At 37.1% G+C, this 24,086-nt stretch overlaps 1 protein-coding gene across 2 annotated transcripts in view; it reads right to left on the bottom strand.

Annotated features, from left to right (window-relative positions):
- Positions 1-24,086, bottom strand: part of AXDND1 (axonemal dynein light chain domain containing 1) — a 132,705-nt gene that overhangs the window by 60,024 nt on the left and 48,595 nt on the right. For both annotated transcript variants that reach the window (XM_006142312.1, XM_006142311.1), the window contains exons 12-16: positions 19,144-19,245; positions 17,768-17,931; positions 14,880-14,955; positions 11,929-12,163; positions 1,037-1,238 (exon numbers count right to left, since the gene is read on the bottom strand). In XM_006142312.1, coding sequence (XP_006142374.1) covers positions 1,037-1,238; positions 11,929-12,163; positions 14,880-14,955; positions 17,768-17,931; positions 19,144-19,245 — 779 coding nt within the window. The remainder of the gene's footprint in view (positions 1-1,036; positions 1,239-11,928; positions 12,164-14,879; positions 14,956-17,767; positions 17,932-19,143; positions 19,246-24,086) is intronic.

The following is a 24,086-nucleotide window of genomic DNA, read 5'->3' as shown; positions in this document are numbered from 1 at the left end:
CCTGTAGAGCAGTAATTTAGTACTGGGCAAAGGAAGCTGGATCCCACAGAGCTGACTGAGGTTTGAATCCATGCCCTGGCAGTAGCATGACAGGTATACCCGGGATCCTGATGGAACAGAGAATTAGAGGAAGGAAGGATCGTGGCATGACCAGACTTCATTGGGAGTCTTTTATCTCTCTTTCTCTATATATTGTACAGCAAGGGAAATGTAGTTAATAATAATATATTATGTATTCAAAATAGCTAAAAGGGAAAATTTTAATTGTACTCTACACAAAGTAATGATAAATATCTGAGATAATGAACATGCTAATTATCCCAATTCGATTACTCCATGAAATATGTGTGTATTGAAGCACGACACTGACTTCATAAAACTGTACATTATTTGTCAGTTAAAAGTAAAACAGGTCCAGCTTCTGGCACAGTGATAGTGCAACACTCTGCAATGCTGGACCACATAGAAAGGTCCCGTGTTCACATGTGAAGTTCTCTTGTCAGGCATGAATATATACACCAGGGATCCAGGCTGATTGAGGCTGAGGATAGACTGCAGCATCAAAAACTGTCAGGGCTGGGACCAGCAGTTAGCGTAATGGCTATGTCACTGGACTCCCATGTAGTTGACCACGGTTCAAGTCCCGGATCTGGTGACTTAAACTCATGCCGGGCGCGTGTGCGTGCACACCCAAGATCCCAAGAGGAGAATGGAGGAGAACAGACTGTGGCATGGCCATCCCCCCTGGGAGCTGATTTCTTGCTTTCTGTTTCTCTGTTTCTCTCTATCTCACTGGTGAGCACATGCACCCTGTAGCAAAAACCTCTCCCCTCCCCCCCCAAAAAAAAACCTGTCAGGGCTGCCCTTCTTTCTCTCCATCTACCTCACTCATAAAATAATTTTTAAAAAAAATTTAAAAAATAAAAATAAATTAAATTAAACTATTTATAGAAGAGTTTATTATGTGAGATATGAATTATATTGAAATAAAACTTAAAATATTATCTCAGAAGGAAAGAGAGCAACAGGAACTTACAAGCCAGAATCCAGGTCTACGTACTGTGGAACAGTACCCATAACATTTAACATTAAATCAAAATGTAGCTTCATTTCATTAATTTTTTCATTAACTATTGCCAATTCTTCAAGAAGCACATCAGGAAACTCCAGGACACTTTCCAACTTGAAAGAACAGAAGTCAAGAGAACTAATCACACTTGAAAGACTTTTAGAGATACCTAGAAAAGTAGAAAAGCATTAGCTTTTACAATACAAGTATTTGTATGGCTTCTACATCAATACTAAAATTTAAAATTGTACCAGGCAAGGACATATCTTTTCTCTCATCTTTTTACTATCCTATGACTTTCCTAAAAGAGAACCTTGTAGAGAATTGTTCCTAAGAAACATTTAGTGAATAAACACTGTGTGTAGTTTACGTCTTTATGACTGATAGACCATTTCTTTATTGACATTTTCCTGTCTTCTCAGCTAAAAACCAAATGCACCCAGAAACTATGAGCTGTAGTTTTCTGTAAAGTCATTCTGTTAGGACAATGATGATAAACAGTTTCTTCATGCTTATGAGATAGTTAATAACAGAAATGAGAATAAATATCACAGTTTTGGGGCCAGCCCATGACCTAGGGGTTAAGACAACTGGATCCTACATGGCTGACCACACAGTTCAAGATCTAGGTCCAGTTACTTGAGAAACACACTGGGCATGTGTACAGGTATGTCTAAAATCCCAACGGGAGGTAAAAATAAAGAGAAGAGATTGCAGCATGCCCATGCCCCACAGGGGATGATTTCTCTCTGTCTCTTTCTCTCTTTCTCTGTCTCTCTCCAGCAAGCACACGTGCACTCTGGCAAAAACTAAAAATGAAAATAAAAAATAAAAAAAAATCATAAGTTTTGAGTCATTTTTCTAGGTCATCAATCAGGATTTCACGAAGTTTATGGTTTTTCATCTAACAAAGATTGAGTTTGGATCCTAATGTGAATCTTGTGGACTGATTCACTGTAAGATCAGGGCAAAATACCTTCTCTTTGTCTTATCTCATTTGCAAAATAGGAAATGAATGTGCTCCCAATTCAGAATTACATAAAGAGAAATAACTGAAAAGCAAACTGGGGGCCAGCAGGTGACATGTTGGTTAAGACAGCTGGATCCCACATGGCCAACTCTGTGGTTGAGTCTCAGATGACGTGGCGTGAAAAATATACTAGGTGGGTGTGTGTGCAAGTCCTAAATCCCAGGAGAAGAATAGAGGAGAAGGTACTGTGGCACAGCCATCACACTTTAGGGGTTGATTTCTCACTTTCTGTCTCTCTGTATCTTTCTGGCAAGTACATACAAACAACAACAAAAAGGAGTATACTGTTTTCCTGTCCTTGATAAAATTATTTTCATTACCTTTATCAGTACATTTTGATCTTTTAGGAGTATTCAGAATGATCGGTTGGGCCTGCCCTGTAGTGTAGGAAGGCAGATCCTGCATGGCCCAACCATGATTTAAATTTTGGCTCTAGCAGCCTGTAAAACATGCTCAGTATGTGTGCATGTATGCCCAAAACCTTATGGGGTGAAGAAATGAAAAAGGAGATTGCGGTGTGATCATGCCCCATTGGCAGGTTCTCTGTCTGTCTGTCTCTCTCTCCCTCTCTTTCTCTCTCTCTCTCTTTCTTGCAAGGTTAAGTGCTCTCTGACCAAAAGAAGAAAACAAAAAGATACTTAGAATAGTGTTTTTTAAAAAAAGATCTGTTAATTTTGCCATTATTCATTATTTTGAGTTCCTTTTTCATTTTAAACCATTTATTTCATTTTTCTCTATCTACTGTATACTCTAATGAATAGCTATTGCCATGTTTTCTGTATGATTGCTGGTATATAAAATCAAGGAATGTTTTTCCACACAGAGTAGTTTCATACCAGACAACAGTGTCACTCCACAGATAAAGTTGCCTGGAAGACCATACTGGGAAAGATTCTTAAGTAATACGTGATATAGTCAGTAAGAGTCTTTTTTTTTTTTTAATTTTTTTTTTTAATTTTTAAATTTTTTTTTTTTTGGAGAGGTTTTTGCTATAGGGCACGTGCGCTCGCCAGACAGATAGAGAGAGAGAGATAGAAAGCGAGAAATCACCCCCCAGAGGGGATGGCCATGCCGCAATCCCTTCTCCTCCATTCTCCTCTCGGGATCTTGGGCACGTACGCACACGCGCCCGGCGTGAGTTTAAGCCACCGGGTCCGGGACTCGAACCGCGGTCGACTACGTGGGAGTCCAGCGACATAGCCATTACGCTAACTGCTGGTCCCAAGTCAGTAAGAGTCTTGATAGATTTTTTTAGTATCTCTCATGGGATTAGAAGATTGGATTTTCATTATCTCTAATGCAACTGGAATATTAGGTCACTTTACTGGGGAGATGACATTGAAGTTTAGAATACGCCAAGGAGTAAAGGCCTTGGTAAGCATACCAGGCTTTCATTTGGGATCCTTGAATCCCTGAAGCATTACATCTTCAGAATAAGGGTGGAGGGCTGGTGCTGCAAAGCAGCAGTTGAGCATTGTACAGAGGTGGCTTTCTCACATAGCCAACCAGGACTCGAGTCCTGGTCCCTAGCTACTTGAAAAACACATTGGGCACACACGTGTGTGTCCAGGATCCTGATGAGATTAAGACTGAAGGAAAAAGGATTGTGGCATGATCATGCCCCACTGAGGAATTCACTCTTTATTTCTCTCTCATGCACAAACACCCTTTGGTAATTAAAAATAATAATTTTTAAATTAAAACAATGAAAAGAATAAGGGTGGAACAGAAACTAACCAGCCTCTGGAAATCCTGAAGCTAGACTTAATTTTAGCTCAGTCTATGATTGGATGAAGGTATTCCACTCCTACCCTAAAAAGCCTAACCAGAAAAGAAATTAAAAATCATTCTTGTAAAATAATAGCTTGATCCAAAGTCTCAAATTATCTCTAGATATTTTCACACAAAAGGTCCAACATTCAATCAGAATAGTCAAGCATACAAAAAGAATTTATGCAAAACCAAGAAAAAATAAAGTCAATAAAAAAATACCTATATAGGTCTACCTTCTATATAGGTCTATTCTCTTCCCCCCTTTGGTGGTTTTATTGCTATAAATATATAACATCTCTTAATCTTATCAGCCTTAGAATACATTATTATAATTATAACTTTATTACATTTTACTATTTCTTTAGCCTATTAAGAGTTTTGCTCTCTACTTCTGTGTTGTTTTCTGGCAAAATATTATGCATATATTACATTTCTAATATGAGGGTACTTCAAAAAAATTGGAGAACAGGACCAGCAGTTGGCATTAATGGCTATGTAGCTGGACTCCCATGGAATCAACCACGGTTCGAGTCCTGGACCCGGTGACTTAAGATCACGCCAGATGTGTGTGCGTGCACGTGTGCCCAAGATCCCGAGAGAAGAAAGGAGAATGGATTGGGGCATGGCCATTCCCTCTGGGGGGTGATTTCTCACTTTGTCTCTTTGTTTCTCACTGTCTTTCTGGCAAGCACAAGTACCCTATAGGAAAAAAAAAAACTCTTAAAAAAAATTGGAGACCAAGGTATTATCCAATTATCAGACACAGACTTCAAAATTAATTATAAGGGCTGGAAGGTGGTACAACTGTAAAATGTAACATTCTTCAAAGGTAACTCATATAGAGAGGTTCATGTCCAGAGACCTCCCTCAATATGCTTGGCACATACACATGTACCCATGATCTAGGGTTGGCTGAATGTGAGAGTAGATTGTGACACCAAAAACCTGCTAAGAATGCTACCTATCTGTTTTTCCCTTTCTCTCACACATGGAAGAAATAAACTCATTTGTCAAAAATAAAATAGAGGGGCCAGGGAGAGGTGTCATGGTAAAAACATGTGCTGTGAAAGGTTGCCAGTTCACATCCAGAGATCTCCCTGAGTTCTCCAGACATGTGTGTGCCAGTGATCTAGCCTTGTGGAAGCTAGGGTGGATTGTGGCATTGAAAGTCTATTAGGTGCTGTATTGCTCCCTCTCCCTCTCTCTCTACTCTCTCACACATGAAATAAATGGATGAGCTTGTCAAAAATATTAAAAAGATAAATAAAATTAACAGTGACTAAAGTTTTTAAGTTACAGGGATCTTTGAAAAAGTTCATGGAAATGTGTATTATTTTTAAAAAACTTATGTATGGATTTCAATTTTTTTGCCCCAAAATAAACTCATACTTTAATTTCATTTTTAAATGAATTTTATGAAGTACTCTCATATTAGTAATGTAATATGTGTATAATATTTTGCAAAAAAAAAAAAAAAAAAAACAGCCAGAGGTAGGTGAAAGTAAAACTCTAATGAACTAAAGAAGTGGTAAGATGTAGTAAAGTTATAATAATAACAATGTATTCTAAGGTTCATAACATTAAGACATGTGATATGCATAGCAATAAAACCACCAAAAAAGGAAAGAGAATAGATCTATATAGAAGTAATGTTAGTACATATTACTGGAATTAAGATATTATGAATCTGAAACTAATCGTATAAATTTAGGTATGTGTAGAAAATTGTAGAGAAACCACTAAAAAAAACTTTTAAGATACAGTAAAATAAAATTATTAATGAAGTTAAACACGATATTTAACAAATTCACTCAATGCAACATACATAGAATATACAGAAAATAAAGTAAAAGGGCAGATGTAAATCTAACTATATTAATAATAACATTAAATGTAAATGAATTAAATAATCTAATCAAAAGGCTGAGATCATCAAACTGGATTTTTAAAAAACTGACCTAATTATATGTTGCCTAGATTCAAAGACATAAATTTAAAATAAAAGACAGGATCAGATGGTGACATTACAGTAAAATGCAATGCTATGTAAGGTAATCCTATAGAGGAAAGTTCTTGGTTCAAGACCTCCCTGAGTAGGCCAGGCACGTGTATGCCCATAATCTGGAGCTAGAGGAATAGATTATGGTATCAGGACCCTGTTGGTGCTGCCTATCGCTCCCTCTCTCTCTCTGTGTCTCTCACACATAGAATAAATAAATAAACTTTTTTTAAAAAAGAAAAAAGTTTTAAGTAAAAGAACAGAAAAAATATATCACTATATAACAACCATAGAAAGTTGAAATAGCTACAGTAATACACAAAATAGACTTTAAAACAACAAGTGATTCTAGAAATAAAAATATTTTACAATGATAAAAGGGTCAATCCATCGGGGTCAGCATGTGCTATGGTGGTTAAGGTGCTGAACTCCCATACAAGCAACCACAGTTCAAGTCCTAGACCTGGTGGCTGGCTTTCTCACTTTCTCTCTCTCTCTTTCTGGTGAGTACATGTGCCCTATAGCAAATTAAATAATAATAACAACAAATAAAATTAAATTTTTAAAAATGTATGATAATATACATATCATATCTCTTACTGTGATCCCTCAAACAAGAAGTCATAACAATTATAAGCATATATGAACCTAATAAAAGAGCTTGATAAATAAGCAAAAAACGGGAGAAATAAAAGAAGTAGATGATTCAAAAGAGTTGGAAACTTTAGTACTTTACTTCATAAAATCACTAGCCAGAAGATCAGTAAGAAAATATCAGATTTAAACATTATAAACCAACCAAACACACAGCTATACAACATCCCACCCAACAAAAACACATTCTTATCAAGTACATGTGGAACGTTCTACAGGAAGATAAGATGTTAAGCCATTAAAATAAATAAATAAGTGAATAAATAAATAAATACTAAAATTAAGAGGATAGAAATAATGTCAATTATATTCTTAGGCCATAGTAGAGTGAAATTATAAATTGATCATGGAAAAATTGAGGAGACTCAAAAATATGTGGAAATTAAATAACACATTCCTAAATAACCAATAAGTTGAAGAAAACAAAAAGGAACTAAGAAAATACTTGAGATCAGTGAAAATGAAGAAACAATGTAACAACACTTATGGGCTCTAGCAAAGCAATGTTGAAAGGAAAATTTGTAGCATTAAATGCCTACTGTAAGAATAAAGAAAAAAAAAATTCACATCGATAACTTATCTTCTACTTTCCGACACTAGAAAAAGATGAAGAAACTAAACTTAACCAAACAGGAGGAAGGAAATAATAATGATTATAATTAAAGTTAATGATATAGAAAATACAAAAATAGAAACATGAAAAAAAAACAATATGGAAACTAATGAAACTAAAAACTGACTCTTGGGAGAAAAAAAAATCACAAAATTATAAATTTCTAGCTAGCTTGACCAAGAGAAAAATAAAGACTCAAATTACTAAAATCAGAAACGGAAACAAGGGAAATTTCTACCAACTATACAGAAATACAAAGGGTTATAAAATACTATAAACAATTGTGACAAAAAAATTAGATAAACTTAGATAAAGTGGACTGATTCCTAGCAACACACAAATAATAAAAACTGACTCAAGAAAGGAGACATAATGTAAGTAGATCTTTAACAGAGAGGATTAAATCAGTTGTAGAAAATCTACTCGACCAATGCCTGATTGGAAAGCAGGCAGGGAACAGTGAACTCTACTGCAAGTAGATGACTCGACTGACTGTTCAGAGCTCACAGTGAAATTATCAACAGTGGTTCTTAATCAGTGACAGCCTAAAACATGCTCAAGAATTTAGGCTCTGCCATCCATTGACCCAACTTGAATAATGGCTCATCAGTTGGCTAGTTTTGAGTCCCTCAGCAGGTCATTTAATGCTTTTGTTCCCATAGTCTATTTGAGGCCACTTTACTGGTCTTTAAGTTTTGTGAATATTAAACAGTGTACATAAAAACTTGATGAAGAGCTCAACACTTAGTAGGTGCACAGTAAAACTTGTTGCACCATTACTATTGCCATGAAAATCATCTTTATCCAACTTTTCTCTTTAGAAAAACACTGCTATCATAATTTTTGCTCCCTTAATACAGGTTGAGCATCCCTAATTTGATAATCTGAAATTTGAAATATCCAGAATAGCCAAAATAACTCAAAAAAGAAAAAAGTTGGGGACTCACATTTCTCAATTATGAAACTTAGTACAAAGCAATGGTATTCAAGACAGTGTGACACGTATAAATTGAAAGAATAGTTATGAGAGTACAAAATAAGCCCACGTATCTCTCTGGTCATCTGATTTTCACCAAGGGCACTAAGACCATTAGTGTGGAAAGAATAATATTTTCAACAAATGATGCTGTGACTACTTGATATCTACATGCAAAGGATGAAATTGAAACATTATCTCATAACATACACAAAAATTAACTCACAACATAGCAAACACCAAGTCAGCTGGTAGCGTGTGATAAGGCAGCTGGATCCCACATGACCAATTGCATGGTATGAGTCCTGGACCCAGCAGCTTGAAAAACACACCAGGCACGTATGTGGCATGCCCAGAATCCCAAGAGAAGAAAGACCATTCCCCCATCCCTCTAAGGGTGGGAGTTCTTTCTCATTCTCTCATCTTTCTCTATCTCCAGCAAGCACATACTCCCTATAGCCAAAAAAAAAAAAAAAAAAAAAGGATTAACAACTTTTTATTTTCAACAAATGATGCTGTGACTACTTGATATCTACATGCAAAGGATGAAATTGAAACATTATCTCATAACATACACAAAAATTAACTCACAACATAGCAAACACCAAGTCAGCTGGTAGCGTGTGATAAGGCAGCTGGATCCCACATGACCAATTGCATGGTATGAGTCCTGGACCCAGCAGCTTGAAAAACACACCAGGCACGTATGTGGCATGCCCAGAATCCCAAGAGAAGAAAGACCATTCCCCCATCCCTCTAAGGGTGGGAGTTCTTTCTCATTCTCTCATCTTTCTCTATCTCCAGCAAGCACATACTCCCTATAGCCAAAAAAAAAAAAAAAAAAAAAGGATTAAAAACTATTATCTAAAAAACACAAAAGCACCCAATGTGAAATTATAGTCCTTTATAAATATTTTCCTAAATACAAAATGGCCACAGGTGAACAAAAACACCCCAAAACAAAAAAAAAAAAAAAAAAAAGGATTAAACACTATTATCTAAAAACAAAACTATAAAACTCTTAGAAGAAACATAAGAATTAGGACCAGCAGTTGGCGTAATGGCTATGTCGCTGAACTCCCATGTAGTCGACCACGGTTCGAGTCCCAGACCCGGTAGCTTAAACTCACAAGGGGCGCATGTGCGTGCATGCCCAAGATCCCAAGAGGAGAATGGGGGAGAAGGGATTGTAGCGTGGCCATCCCCCCTGGGGGGTGATTTCTCGCTTTCTGTCTCTCTGTCTGTCTCTGTCTTTCTGGTGAGTGCACGCACCCATAGCAAAAACTTCTCAAAAAAAAAAAAGAAAGAAAGAAAAAAACATAAGGATAAATTTTCATGACTTTGAATTTGATAAAAGATTCTTAAATTTGACACCAAAAGCACAAGCAAAAAAGTAGTAGTACATAATTAAATGAACTTTATCAAAACTAAAAACTTTTGTACTTTAAAAAAAAAAGTCTGGGTATATAATAATACAGTACTAAAACATGGCATTCTAAGAGTATGACTCACATGGGAAGGTTCTAGGTTCATATACAGAGATCTCTCTGAGTATAGTAGCAGATCTAGGGCTGGCTGAGGCTGAGGGTGAATCAAGGCATTAGAATCCTGTTGAAGGTGACTGTCTCTCTGTTTCTCTCTCTATTGCTCATGGAAAGAAGAAATAAATAAACTTTAAAAACACGCTATCAAGAAAATGAGGGACCAGCAGTTAGCGTAATGGCTATGTCACTGGACTCCCACGTAGTCAACCACAATTTGAATCCCAGACCTGGCAGCTTAAAACTCACGCCGGGCATGTGTGCATGCGTGCCCAAGATCTCAAGAGAAGAATGGAGGAGAAGGGATTGCGGATTGCGGTGTGGCCATCTCCCCTGGGGGGTGATTTCTTGCTTTCTGTCTCTCTGTCTCTGTCTTTCTGGCGAGCGCACGCACCCTATAGCAAAAACCTCTCAAAAATAAAAAATGATTAAAAATACAAAAAGTGGTAAGTGTTGGGGGGGGGTTGTGGTGAAAGGGGAACTCTTCTTACACTGTTGGTGGGAATGTAAATTGGTCCAGCCACTGTGGAAAACAATATGGAGGTTCTACAAAGATCTACAAATAGAACTACCATTTGATCTAGCAATCCCACTTCTGGGTATCTACACAAAGCACAGGAGAATCATCAGTCGGAAAAGCACTTGTACATCAACATTTATTCCAGCATTACTCACAATCACTAAGACATGGAACCAACCCAAACAGATGAATGGATTGAAAAAGTGTGGCACATATACTCTATAGAATAGTATTAGAATAATATTCAGCCATAAAAAAAAAAGATCCTGCATTTGACAGAAAGTGGTCGAATATGGGAGATTTATTGCTGAGTAAAACAAGCCAGGCTATGAAAGAAAGATATCATGTATCCAATTAATATATATCAACTATCTGCACTCTATGGGAGAGACTGAAATATTGGAGTACATAAAAAGTAGTGAAAATAGTTATGAATGTTGAAGACAGTGTGGAATGAGGGTGGGGAAGAGTATAGAGAAGGATAGCAAGAGAACAAATAGAGAGGGGCATGACATTTGTGGGACATAGAAATGGTTTACTATCTGTTGATAATATGTACAGTATTCTCAACTGGACTGGTGTGAGAAGTATTTCATGTTGAGTAAAATCTCTTTATAAGCCAAATGACATATAGTGATTGAATGTTTTAAAAAAAAATGAGAATAAATAATGATAATAGTAATCTGGGGAAAAAAGAAAAGCTACTTGATGATGATGATGTGAATAGTAATGGCTTTGTCTTGATATGCATGGTAATCGTGCTGGAAAAAGAAATGTTATACACGGTAAAGATATATGTGATTAAATATAATATGAAAACTTAAAAAAAAGAATTCATTTCCCAAAAAAAAGTTTTATCTATGACACTGAAAAAAAATTCATTGTACTAATACATTCTAAAACATGGACTAATCTCAAAAAGCTTATGCTAAGTGAAAGAACCCATTCACAAAAGAGCACATAATACATTATTTCATTTATAGAAGTATTTCATTTATAGAGTCCAGTAGACGAAAATCTAAAAAGACAAAGTAGCCTTAGCACTGGGACAGGGATATGGGAGATAAAAAGATGAGAGAAGAGCTGGCAGGTAGCATGGTGGTTAAGGCCCTGGACTCCCACATGGCAGACCGCAGTTTGAGTCCTGGACCTGGTAGCTTGCTTTCTCTATCTCTCTCTGTCTCACCCTGGTCAAATTGAAGGAGAATGGTGATAAATGGCATTTTAAAAATTCATTTTTTAAAGAATTATTTTATTTAACTTTATTTATCCATATATTTATTTTTTAATTTGACCTGAGAGGGACAGAGTGAGAGAGAGAGAAAGAGAGAGAGAGAGAAGTGAGAAAGCAAGCCGCCAGGTCCAGGACTCAAACTGTGGTCGGCCATGTGGAAGTCCAGCTCCCCTAACCATTATGCCACCTGCCGGCCCCCTAAAAAAATTCTTTAGAAAAAAAGATGAGATATAAAATGTATGGGGTATCTTTTAAGGTTTATTTTGATTAAAATATTCTTAAATTGACTATGATAATGAATGTACATGTCTTTTAATACAGTAAAAATCATTGAATTGTATAGCTTAAATAGGCGATATGTATTGAATAAAAATTATCTCCATACTTCGTTCATTTTGCTTGATTTTTAGGACTATATGCATGCATTAATTTTATTTTAAATATTAATTAAATTGGAAATAGTAATTACTGTTAAAATGCTTTAAGTGACAAGAAATCTAATTACCATCTTTTTCTTACCATTGTCCCCAGTTATTCTTATTTCGTATTCTCTGTAGAGTCTTCTTATACTTTTGATAATTTCGTCCATGTACTTTTGCTCTGGTGGCATCACCCCCTCCATATTTTTATGGCGACCAAATATCCTAAGCCCAACTTCTGCCCAGTTTTCTTGTAAATGTTTGATAATCTTGAGGGAATCATATTTTGACACTAGACTATCCCCAGTAAACTTTTCTCTTTCCTCACTCAGCACCTAGAGAATGAGAGGGCAAGGAGTGAATAATGATTTAATCAAAGTCATTTAGATCCTCATACTCCAGTGACTTCCAATTCTTCTGGAGTATATAGCCTATTATCATTGTTCATACCATTTCTCCTCCAAAGAGATGGTACGTAACATACACTTTACTTTTAAAATTAAAGTGAATTTAAATTAATTTTGATGTCTTATTAAAAAAAAAAAAAAAAAAACATTGCTTACCAGGGTGAAAATCATTGTGTTAAATCCTATGTGGGCAAAGAATTAGTGACAGGCAATCAAATCTTAGAGAGCTGAGCATGTTTATTACTTGTTTTAGTAAGGTTGTAATATGATCCCCACCAGACTGAGACAGCTCCCAGGATGTACAGTTTGTTTTTTATTCATCAGTCTAACTCCAAATCAAAGTCCTGAACATGGCACACCAATGAATATTTGCGGAAAAAATAAAGTACAGTTTATGTATATAACACTATTTGTGACTCAGATAATGGAAACAATGCCCACCTTTCAATAAGAGTAATATCGAGGGAACCAGCAGTTAGCGTAATGGCTATGTCGCTGGACCCCCACGTAGTAGACTGTGGTTCGCGTCCCGGACCCAGTGGCTTAAAACTCACACCGGGTGCATGTGTGTGTGTGCCCAAGATCCCGAGAGGAGAATGGAGAAGGGATTGCAGTGTGGCCATCCCCCCTGGGGGTGATTTCTCGCTTTCTGTCTCTATGTCTCTCTCTGTCTGTCTGGCGAGCGTGCGCATCCTATAGCGAAAACCTCCCCCCCGCCAAAAAAAAGAGTAATATTGAGAAGAAGGTGGCAATGCAGCAGAATAATAAAAAAAGCAACAATTTTGGAGATCTGGTCCCTGGCCTAGTGGTTAAAGGAGTCAGATCTCACATTGCTCACTGCACAATTCAAATCCTGGTCCTGGTAATTTGAAAAGCACATTGGGTGTGTGTGTGTGCCTGTCCTAAATCCCAACAGGATGGAGAACTGGAGGAGTATGGTATGACCGTGCTTCGCTGGAGAATGTTTTTTCCCTCACTCTCTCTCTGTCTCTGGTGAGTGTACATACTCTCTGGCAATTAAAAAAAAAGAAAGAAAGAGTAAAAATTTTAGAGTTGGAGAAAACTAAACTCTAACTCTGACTCTGCCTCTTCCCAGTTTTAGATAAATCAGATAAGTTGTTTAACATTTTTAAGTTTCAAGATTGGCATCATATGGCTACTATGAAGAATAAGATAATATGTAAAAAGCATTTTCAGCTCCTGACAAAAAGTGCTTAATAAATAAGAGTTATTATTATTCCTAATAAACAAAGAAGCCTTGGGACCATGTCGCTGGACTCCCATGTAGCTGACCACAGTTCGAGTCCCAGACCTGGTGGCTTAAACTCACACTGGACGCGTGTGCATGCGTGCCCAAGATCCCAAGAGGGGAATGAAGGAGAAGGGATTGCAGTGTGGCCATCACTACCTGAAGGGTGATTTCTTGCTTTCTGTCCCTCTGTCTGTCTCTGTCTTTCTGGTGAGTACATGTGCCCTATAGCAAAAAACTCTCCAAAAATAATAATAATAATAAAAGATAAAAATAAATTAAAAAGCCTGATTTTTAAAAATGTTATCAATTCATATTAAACTGTCAGATGAACAGTAAAAGCCCCTAGATATATTATATGTGGGCTGGAAAACATCTTTAATTCTGAGAATATTCTGTTCAAGTCATTCCAAAAAAAATAAAAGACAATTTTTTTGGTATCAGGGTGAGATTTCATTAGGTGATTTGATATTCATTTAAGAATTATTTCAATATCACATTATATATTTTCCCTTGTGAAACTACTGGGTTGTCTTACAACCCATTATATATAACAGTAATTTGAGTAAGGAAACCTATTCTCAAGCTCAAACTCTTTTAAAAAGATGTTATAAACAGATAAGCAAAATGTGATACATACATAAAATGGAATATCGTTCTGCCTTAAAAAGGAAGAAGATTCTGACACATGCTACCAGGATGAACCTTAAGGATATTATGCTTCAGGAAATAAACCAGTCACAAAACAAGAAATAGTGTGATTCCATTGACGTGAGGTGCCTAGAATAGTCAAATTCATAGACACAAAGTAGAGCGATGGTTTTCAGGGGCTGAAGAGAGGAGCAGAAATGGGGAGTTATTGTTTTTAACGGGTACATAATTTCAGTTTGAGAAGATGACGAGACATCCATCTGGACATGGATGCGTAATGATAATTATACAACAATGTGAATATACTTAATGCCATTGAAATGTATACTAAAAAATTATTAAAGTGGTAAATTTTATGTTGCAAATATTTTACCATCAAAAAAAGTTAATTTTGAAAGTCCAATTTGTTCTTAAGACAAGAGCCAGATACAAGAGAGGCACAAATGTTACTTACATCTTATAACTAGATGAGAGAATCAGGACTGCTCTCGCTGCCACTCAAGTATCTTTTCCCAGTTATTTTATTTTTTTCTGGCAACCTAACTTTATTTAAATAAAAAAATGTGAAATAGAATTGAAAATAAGTATAATTTTTAAAAGCCCCTATGGTCTTGCAGTTTTCATCATCTTTTATAAAACAATATGACATTTTTAGAGAATGAGATATGACTCGGTTGTAGATGAAGCATGCCAAGATTTACAACCAGAACTTTGATGATCAAGCCATTTATTAGAAAGTCTTACTTTTTGCCACTGCTTGAAGTCTGAGGCCACTGTGTCGACTATGTTTCCCTTACTAAGGAATAAAATGTCTTTTTCACTGAAATAAGAGAAAGAGCAAGAGAAAGGTCTCAAAACAAGGTATAAACAAAGCAAACAGTATGTCTATATGCTAATTAACAATATTATGTTTTTCATTGATGATTGTCTTAGCCATGACTTTCAGGTATAGCCCTCTCCCTACAGGCATTCGTCTCTACATTTACACATCTAGGGGCCAGGCAGTGACATGATGGTGAACGTGATGCTCAGCAAGGGTGACCCACAGGGGAGGATTCTGGGTTCAGGTGAAGAGACTTCCCTGAGTACACTGAGTACACATGCGCCCGTGATCCTGGCTGGCTAAAGCTGAGTTAGAACATGGCATCATGACCTTACTGGGGGTGCTCTCTCTGCCTCTCTTTCTCTTTGTGTGTCTCACTCTCACTCGTGGAAGAAAAAAAGAAATAAACTTTAAAAATACCAACTTTGGAAATACTTTGCTTTAAAAATAAATTTACAGATATAAATTCAGATTTGAATCAGACTTAGTCTCCCAGTTACAGGGCTATGGGCCATGATAGTGTTTTATGTTTATTTTTATTTATATTTATTTATTTGGAGAGGTTTTTGCTATAGGGCACATGCACTCACCAGAAAGACAGAGAGAGACAGAAAGCGAGAAATCACCCCCCCAGGGGGGACGGCCACACTGCAACCCCTTCTCCCTTCTCCTCTCGAGATCTTGGGCATGCACATACATGTGCCTGGTGTGAGTTTAAGTCACCATGTCCAAGACTTAAACCGCGGTCGACTACGTGGGAGTCCAGCGACATAGCCATTACGCCAACTGCTGGTCCCACTAGTGTTTTTTAAAAGGGTGGTTTCAGGTCTTAGGAATTCAAAGCTGTATCATCATGAGAAGAATTACTGTTGAATACAGCTTCCAGAACAAAACTCAACATTTAGGTCAGGGGAACTGACTTCTGCTAAAATAATTTCCTTTTATTTATTTTAAGTCTTTTTTTCTTTTCTTTTCTTTTGTTTTTTTTTTGGAGAGGTTTTTGCTATAGGGCGCGTGCACTCACCAGAAAGACAGAGAGAGACAGAGAGACAAAAAAGCGAGAAATCCCCCCCAGGGGGATGGCCACACCGCAATGCCTTCTCCATTCTCCTCTCGGGATCTTGGGCACGCACACACATGTGCCCAGCGTGAGTCCGCAGTAGGCTACATGGGAGTCTAGCAAAATAGCCATTACGCTAACTGCTGGTCCCTATTTATTTTAAGTCTTATTAAGAGATACAGAAGTTCCTGAAGAGAAAGGGAGAAGAGAACCACTTGTGCTCCCCTCCCAGCTGAGTCAACAATCACTAGAAATGAGCAAATGGCAGTAGCAATCAGATTGAAGAAGTATCAGCTTTAGCTTCTATGACTTCCACAATTACTACCAGGGAAACCTTTAGGAGATATGAAACACTATAACCACTGTTCTCAATTTGAAATGCAAATAGTATCTAAACGTATTTCTTCAGCAGATAAAGCATCTTAACACAAAAAAAAATATTTAGAAATCATTTAGAGTAGCTTGCATCCAAAGTAAAAATTCTCACTAACCATGGCTGTAATTTAGTCACTCAGCCTCGACTTACCACTTTATTAGCAGCTTCTTTTATTGTCAGACTTCTCTAATTATTACAAAGCATGATATCTCATCAAAATCAATCTCCCTATAACTGCCACCCAATGATCCCATTTCACTACACATCTATTATGCTACAGAATTTGCAGACGGATCAAGATATTCAAGTTTGCCAATAGTAATGACATAAGTTGACTTTATTAAAAAGAATAAAAATGGGGATTCAGCAAATGATGTAATGGTTACATCACTGGACTTCCACGTAGTTGACTGTGTTTTGCGTCCCGGACCTGGTGGCTTAAAACTCACGCCAGGCGCATGTGTGTGCGTGCCCAAGATCCCGAGAACAGAATGGAGGAGAAGGGTTTGCAGCATGGCCATCTCTTCTAGGGGGTGATTTCTCACTTTTGTCTCTGTTTCTCTCTGTCTCTCTGACAAATAAACAGGCCCTATAGCAAAAATCTCTCTACCAAAAAAGAAAAAAAAAAAGAATGAAAATGCGGGGACCAGCAGTTAGCGTAATGGCTATGTCGCTGGCCTCCCACGTAGTCAACGGCGGTTCGAGTCCCAGACCCGGTGGCTTAAACTCACACTGGGCAGGTGTACATGTGTGCCCAAGATCCCGAGAGGAGAATGGAGGAGAAGGGTTTGCAGCATGGCCATCTCTTCTAGGGGGTGATTTCTCACTTTTGTCTCTGTTTCTCTCTGTCTTTCTGGCGAGTGCACACACCATATAGCAAAAACCTCTCCAAAAGAAAAAGAATGAAAATGGGGCTAGAGGGTGGGATGGTGGTTAAGGTGTTGGACTCCCACTTGGCTGACCATGGTTTTGAGTCACAGCCTGGCAGTTCGCTTTGTCCTTTCCCTCTTTCTCTCTGTCTCTCTCTAGTGAGTGCACAAGCCCTATAACAGATAAATAATAATAATAATAAATAAAATTAAATAAAGAATTAAAAACAAAAGAATTAAAATAAAAGATCTGGATTTAAATAGAGGCAGCAGCAATGACACAAAGGGATCAGGATGGACTACAGAGATAATTAGTACTAGAAACCACAAGCCTTTTCAAGTCCCTAGCAGGACATACCTTTGTCAGAGCTGCTGGTTACCTCCCTAAAGTCAACCTAAAAATTAAAGTAATTAAAAGATAAAAGAGAGAGAGAAACAGAGAATTGCTAGAGTTATCATACATGATATAGTACAACCAGAAAAACAAGATTCTTGGAGGCCTACTTATTATTTCTGAAGAACTGCTGCCATTTGATAAGGCCTTCCTTGATCATTTGCAATTTCTCACTTGTAGACTCTTCAGTTTGTTCTATCTCCTGTCTAAACTTATTCATTAAGTTTCTCCACTTTTGTGTCAACTTCTGTAACAACGCAAGGTCTGCAGTGTCCTAGATAAAAGGCATGGCATCAGACAACTTAATTATTTATTCATATAATGAACTTATTATCATATACCAGGCCATTATTAATTGCATTATAATACTAGAGATGTCCATAGAAAATAGATAAAAAAATTGAAGACATTTCTTTTTCAAAATATCATCAGTGGGGCTTCTCTACAGCTTAGTGGTTAAGGGAACTGAATCCCACATGGCCAATCACAGCTTGTATCCCTACCCTGCTGGTTTGAAAACATGCTGGGCATGTGTGTGTGCATGTCCAAAATCCTGACGGGAAGGAATAGAGTAAAAGGGATTGGGGTGTGGCCACACCCTAGTTGAGGGTGGAGGGTGCTTCTTTTCTCTCTCTTTCTCTCTGGCAAGCGTAGGCATCCTCTCCCTTCCCCATAAATAAGATTTTTTTTTCATTTGCAACATGAGCCCAGACCTTACAGGACCTCCACAGAACAGCACGATGCATTAGAATGAACAGAAACTGTGAAACCAGACAGAACCAAATGCAAATCCTAGTCATTTACTGGCTGTGTAACCTTGGCTTATTTAATTTATTTAAGATTAACTTTCATTATGCATAAAATAAAGGTCCTAATACATATCTCCCAGCACTGTTTAAAGATTTAAATGAAACTAGTGTAAATGGTTTGACTCTGTAGAAACACACTTAATACCAGTCTCCTCCTTTTCCCCCTACTATGCTCACTGAAAAATACTTAGAAAGACTCAATAATGCAGGGCCGGCAGGTGGTCCGGTAGCAAAGGCCAACTGTGGTTCAAGTCCCAGACATGGTTGGTAGCTTGGTTTCTCACTTTCCCTCTGTCTCTCTCTGGTAAGTGCACATGCCCTATAGCTAATGAAATAATAATAATAATAATAAATTAAATAATTCTTTAAAAATCTATAATGCAACTATTTCAATAAATACAGCTACTTACTTTAAGTACTATAAATGGAATTGTGACTCTGTGACTAACTCTGTAGTGTTATTAAATTTAGATAAACTGCTTAAGTTGCTTTAATTAGGATAGAAGACAAATACAAGTAAGAACCTTTACTCACTTTTCTTTAGAGTTTTCATTTTACTCACAATAAAGCACAAATACAAAACTATGAGTATTTAGAAATCTAGAAATTTAGCAGACTTTTTATAGTCAACCCTCAACACTAGGAGTCTCTTTTCCCATAAGTGAAATGAGCTTTACCTTGTTTGACAGCAATATGATGAAATGCTTAGAATAGTTAAGCCAGCCTTTTTCATTGAGGTAAAGTTTCTCAGCCAATGTAACTCTATTTCTTTCAATTACCTATAAAAATAATGTACTATATTAAGGACCCTAAAACATTAACAAACCACTGTAATTTGTTTCAGTGGACTCACATTTCAAATTCTCACATATCAATTTTTCACTGAGTCATTTTTTTGTTCATATCATTTGCTATTCAATAATTTGAATAATAAGTATACATTTTCTAAAACTGCTGAACTGGAACTAACCTGAAGTATAGGATGTAGCAGAGGTCCTCAAACAATCTGACCTCAAAATCCTTTTACATTCTTAAAAATTGCTGAGGCTTGGGCAGGTAGTGAGGTAGTTAAAGCAAGGACTCCTACATGGCTGACTGTAGTTTGAGTCCTGGGCCCAGAGGCTTGAAAATCACATGAGGAGCATGTGCAGGTGTCTCCAAAATTCTCAGAGGAGAATGGAGGAAAAGGGATTGCAGCTGGCCATTGCCCCAGGGTATGATTTCTCACATTCCCTCTCTGGTGAGTGTACATGCCCTATGGCAAAATCCTTTAAAAAAATTGTTGAGGCTCCAAAGTGTTTTTATTTATATGGATTATATCTATTGATATTAACTGTATTAGAAATTAAACTAAAATGATAAAATATGTATTTTTAATTCATGTAAACACTAATAAACCCACTGTATATTGATAAATAGCATTTTGTATTTTAAAAGTTGTATCTTTTCCAAAAAAAGAGTGAAAAGAAGGATACTTTTATAGTTTTACAAGTCTCTTAAAATAGAGGTGAATTCTCACATGCTTTGGATATCTGTTGCAATATCCCACATCATATAATTTCTAGAAAAATTGACTACATATACTCATGAAAGAATGGGAGTGAAAAAGGGAAATAACATTTAGTATGATAATGAAACTGGTTTCTGTAGTATAGTCTTTTTTCTTTTTTTTTAATTTGCCAGAGGGCACATGAACTCACTGGAGAGAGACGGAGAGAAAGAGAAAGCGAGAAATCACCACACATGGGGCAGGGTTACGCTGCAATTCCTTCTCCTCTATTTCTCTCTCTGTTTGGGATTTTGGGCATACATACACATGTGTCTGACATCTTTTTTCAAGCCACCAGGCCTGGGACTCAAGCTTCATGGTCATCCATATGGGACATAGCCACCTTAACTACCATGCCATGGGCTAGCTCAGTATACTCTTTTAATCAAACACTGGTCTAGATACTGTAGATAGAGCCATGAACAAAATAAACCAAGTCCTAGAGTCAGCAGGTAGCATAGTGGTTAAGGAACTGGACTTCCACATGGCCTACTGTGGTTTGAATCCTGGACTCAGTGGCTTAAAAATCATGTAGGGCACATGTGCGTGTATGCCCAAAATCCCAGGAGGAGAATGGAGAAGGGATTGTGGCATGGCCAACCCCACTGGGGGGTGATTTTTCACTTCCCCTCTTTCTGTCTCTATCTCTCTCTAGTGAGCACATGCACCCTATGGCAAAAATCTTAAAAAAAAAAAAGAAGAAGAAGAAGAAACCAAGTCCTTATTTTCCTGGAGTTGGCATTCTGCCATATTTGGTTGGAAAACTTTAGGCATAATCTAACACAAAGATCCATCAATGCAAGATACTCTTCTTTTTTTTTAATTTTTAAAAATTTTGTTATTATTTTTTAGTTTGACCAGAGAGAGAGAGAGAGAGAGAGAAAGTGAGAAAGCAAGCTGCCAGGTCCAGGATTCAAACCATGATCAGTCATGTTGGAGTCCAGCACCTTCACCACCACACCACTTGCTGCCCCCACAAGTACTCTTCTACAGAAACTTCAACCAGGGATCAAAAACTATGTTGATTATTCCCTTAGCAAACATCTGACTTATAGTAATAACTGAATAAAAGATAGCTGTTGCTCTTTTATAATAATATTAATTGTAGTAATTAATGTTAATCGTATTATTAAGAATACTCTGGAGCTAGCCAGATGGTACAGTGGTTAAAGCAGCTGGATCCCACTGTGCACTCAAACTGCACAGTTTGAGTCCCAGACCAGGTGGCTTCAGAGACACTCAAAGCACGTGTGCATGGGCACCCAAAATCCCAAAAGGAGAACAAAGGAAAAGGGATTGCAGCATGGCCATCCCCAATGGGGAATGCTTTCTCACTTTCTCCCTCTCTCTCTTTCCTTCTTTCTCTGGCAAGCACACACATTCTATGGAAAAAAAAAAAAAAAGAAGAATTGATATATTCATTCCAATTCACATTTCATTGTTTGGATAGGCCCATCATTTTAAAGTAATAACACTATTTGAACCTCTTAAGTTTTTAAGGACAAGAACATTGTCTTAATTATTTTTGTTTCACCAATCATTCCATGGCATAATGTCAGACACACAAAAGGTGCTCAAAGTTTGCCCCTAAAAATAAATAGACCGTAAAAAAACTAGCATATAATTAGTTTTTGTTAATTCATATATTACTAATATATAATATGTAATTGTTAAAACAAAGTCAAACAGGGGCCAGCCAGTGGCATGGTGGTTAAGGCAGTTAGATCCGACCTGGTTGACTACAAGGTACAAGTCTCCGACCAGGTAAATTAAAAACCTTGTTGGGGGGCTGGCAGGTAGTATGGTGGTTAAAGTGCTGGACTCCCACACGACTTAGCACAATTCAAGTCCTGGATGGAGAGGAGAAGAGATTATGGTATGGCAATCCCCCTAGGGGATGATTTCTAACTTTCTCTTGCTCTTTCTCTCACTTTCTTTCTCTTTCTGTCTCTTTTTCTGTCTGTCCAGCTAGTGCTCTATAGCAAAAACCTCTCCAAATAAAAACATCGCAGTGCATGTGCGTGCATACCCAAAATCCTGAGAGAAGAATGAAGAAGGAATTGTGGTGTGGTCATACCTCTTAAGGGGTGCTTTCTCACTCCCTCCACCCACCCTGCCCCCAGTCTTTCTCTGGCAAGTGCATACGCCCTGTGCAAATTAAAAAAAAAAAAAAAAAAGTCAAATACAAAAGAATTATAAATTACAAATTCAAATTTCCCACCAGTTTACTCAACCTTAAAATTAACTTGCGGGACCAGCAGTAGGTGTAATGGCTATGTCACTGGACTGAGTAGTCAACTGAGGTTTGAATCCCGTGTAGTTGACTGAAGTTTGAATCCCATGTAGTTGACCGAGGTTTGAGTCCCAGACTCGGTGGCTTAAACTCACGCCAGGCATGTGTGCGTGCATGCCCAGAATCCCGAGAGGAGGATGGAGGAAAAGGGATTGCGTGCCAGAATTAATATTTATAGATTTCAAAAAAAAAATGCCAGAAAGCATGTGTGCTCACCAGAGAGAGAGAGATACAGAGAGGTGGGAAGAAAGCACTTCTCAATCTCTTCTCTTTCATTTCTACATTCTATCAGAGAGCAATCACTGTTATTGGTCTGGTGTTTCATCATTCAAAATTTTGTGTGCGTGTATATGTATAAAGTACACATAGTTTTATTTTGTTTTTAAAGAATTATTTTATTTAACTTTATTTATGTATTTAATTAATTAATTTAAATTTTACCAGAAAGAGACAGAGTGAGAGAGAGAAAGAAAGTGAGAAAGCAAGCCGCAAGGTCAAGGACTCAAACCACAGTCGGCCATGAGGGAGTCTAGTGCCCTTAACCACACCACCAGCCAGCCCCATAACTATACATAGTTTTAATACACTTGTAATCATTTTAAGTGAATGTTTATAACCTTAATTTTTTTTATGATAGTGCACACATGCACACAGCAGAGAGAGACAGAAACCACTCTCGGCACAGTCTTGTCACGCCCCAATCCCCCTTCCCCAGTCCTTCATGCTGAGTGCCCACATGTATGCTCAGTACATTTTCAAGTCAACCTGGGATCTAAACTCATAGATGGCAATATGGCTTCTAGTTTTACAGGACACATGTGTTAAAACTGCACCACAGTGGCTGGGCCTATATATATATATATTTTTTTTGGTAATATATTATTTGAAAATTCTCTCATTTATTATAGCCACTTTTCCATATACATCCATGTCAGCAACATTCTTTTAGATGATTACTTAAAATTGTACTGTTTGGATAACTATAATTTATTTTCCTACTGATAAATATTTAGGGTTTTAGGGATTTTTTTTTTTATTCATAAGTGATGCTAAAATGAATATCCGTATCCTTATTCACTGAGACTAGTATTGCCCAAGAATGTATATTCAAAGGGGGGGTTGCATTCAAAATACTATTATCACCTATAAAATTCTTTAGAAGGAGAACCAGCAGACAACGTAAAGGTTATTTCACTGGACTCTCACATAGTAGACACAGTTAGAGTCCCAGACCCATTGGCTTAAAACTCACACCAGGCACATGTGCATGTGAGCTCAAAATCCTGAGAGGAGAATGGAGGAGAAGGGATTATAGCATGGCCATCCCACTTGAAGGGTGCTTTCTTGCTTTCTGTCTCTCTCTCTCTGTCTCTCCAGCAAGTGTACATGCCCTATAGAAAAAATCTCTTAAAAAAAAACTCTAAAAGTTTCTATCAATTTATATTTTATATTTTTATCACTAGCACATGAAAGTGTCCATGTTTATCACAAGTTTAAAGTTTGCTAATCTGTTAAACTACAAATGATAACTTATTATTCTTTATTTTCCACTTTACTGGTTATTGGTGAAGTTGAACATATTTTCATATATTTGCAGTTTAGCTATTTGAATTTCATACTTTGAGTTATTTATTCATATTCTGTGCTCATTGTTTTAGTGAATTATTTTTAAAATTTGTTAGTACACTTCAGTAATATTAAATGTATCTTAAAGTATAGTTTTTCTCAGACTGGTATGTAGTTTTATTTCAGATGTATCACACCACATGGGAGTTTTT

This window comes from Tupaia chinensis, unplaced genomic scaffold (genome assembly GCF_000334495.1).
Source record: "Tupaia chinensis unplaced genomic scaffold, TupChi_1.0 Scaffold000074_1, whole genome shotgun sequence".
Taxonomy (NCBI): Eukaryota; Metazoa; Chordata; class Mammalia; order Scandentia; family Tupaiidae; genus Tupaia; species Tupaia belangeri.
The sequence above is the reverse complement of the archived record's forward strand: the minus strand, read 5'-3'. Positions and strand labels throughout refer to the sequence as shown.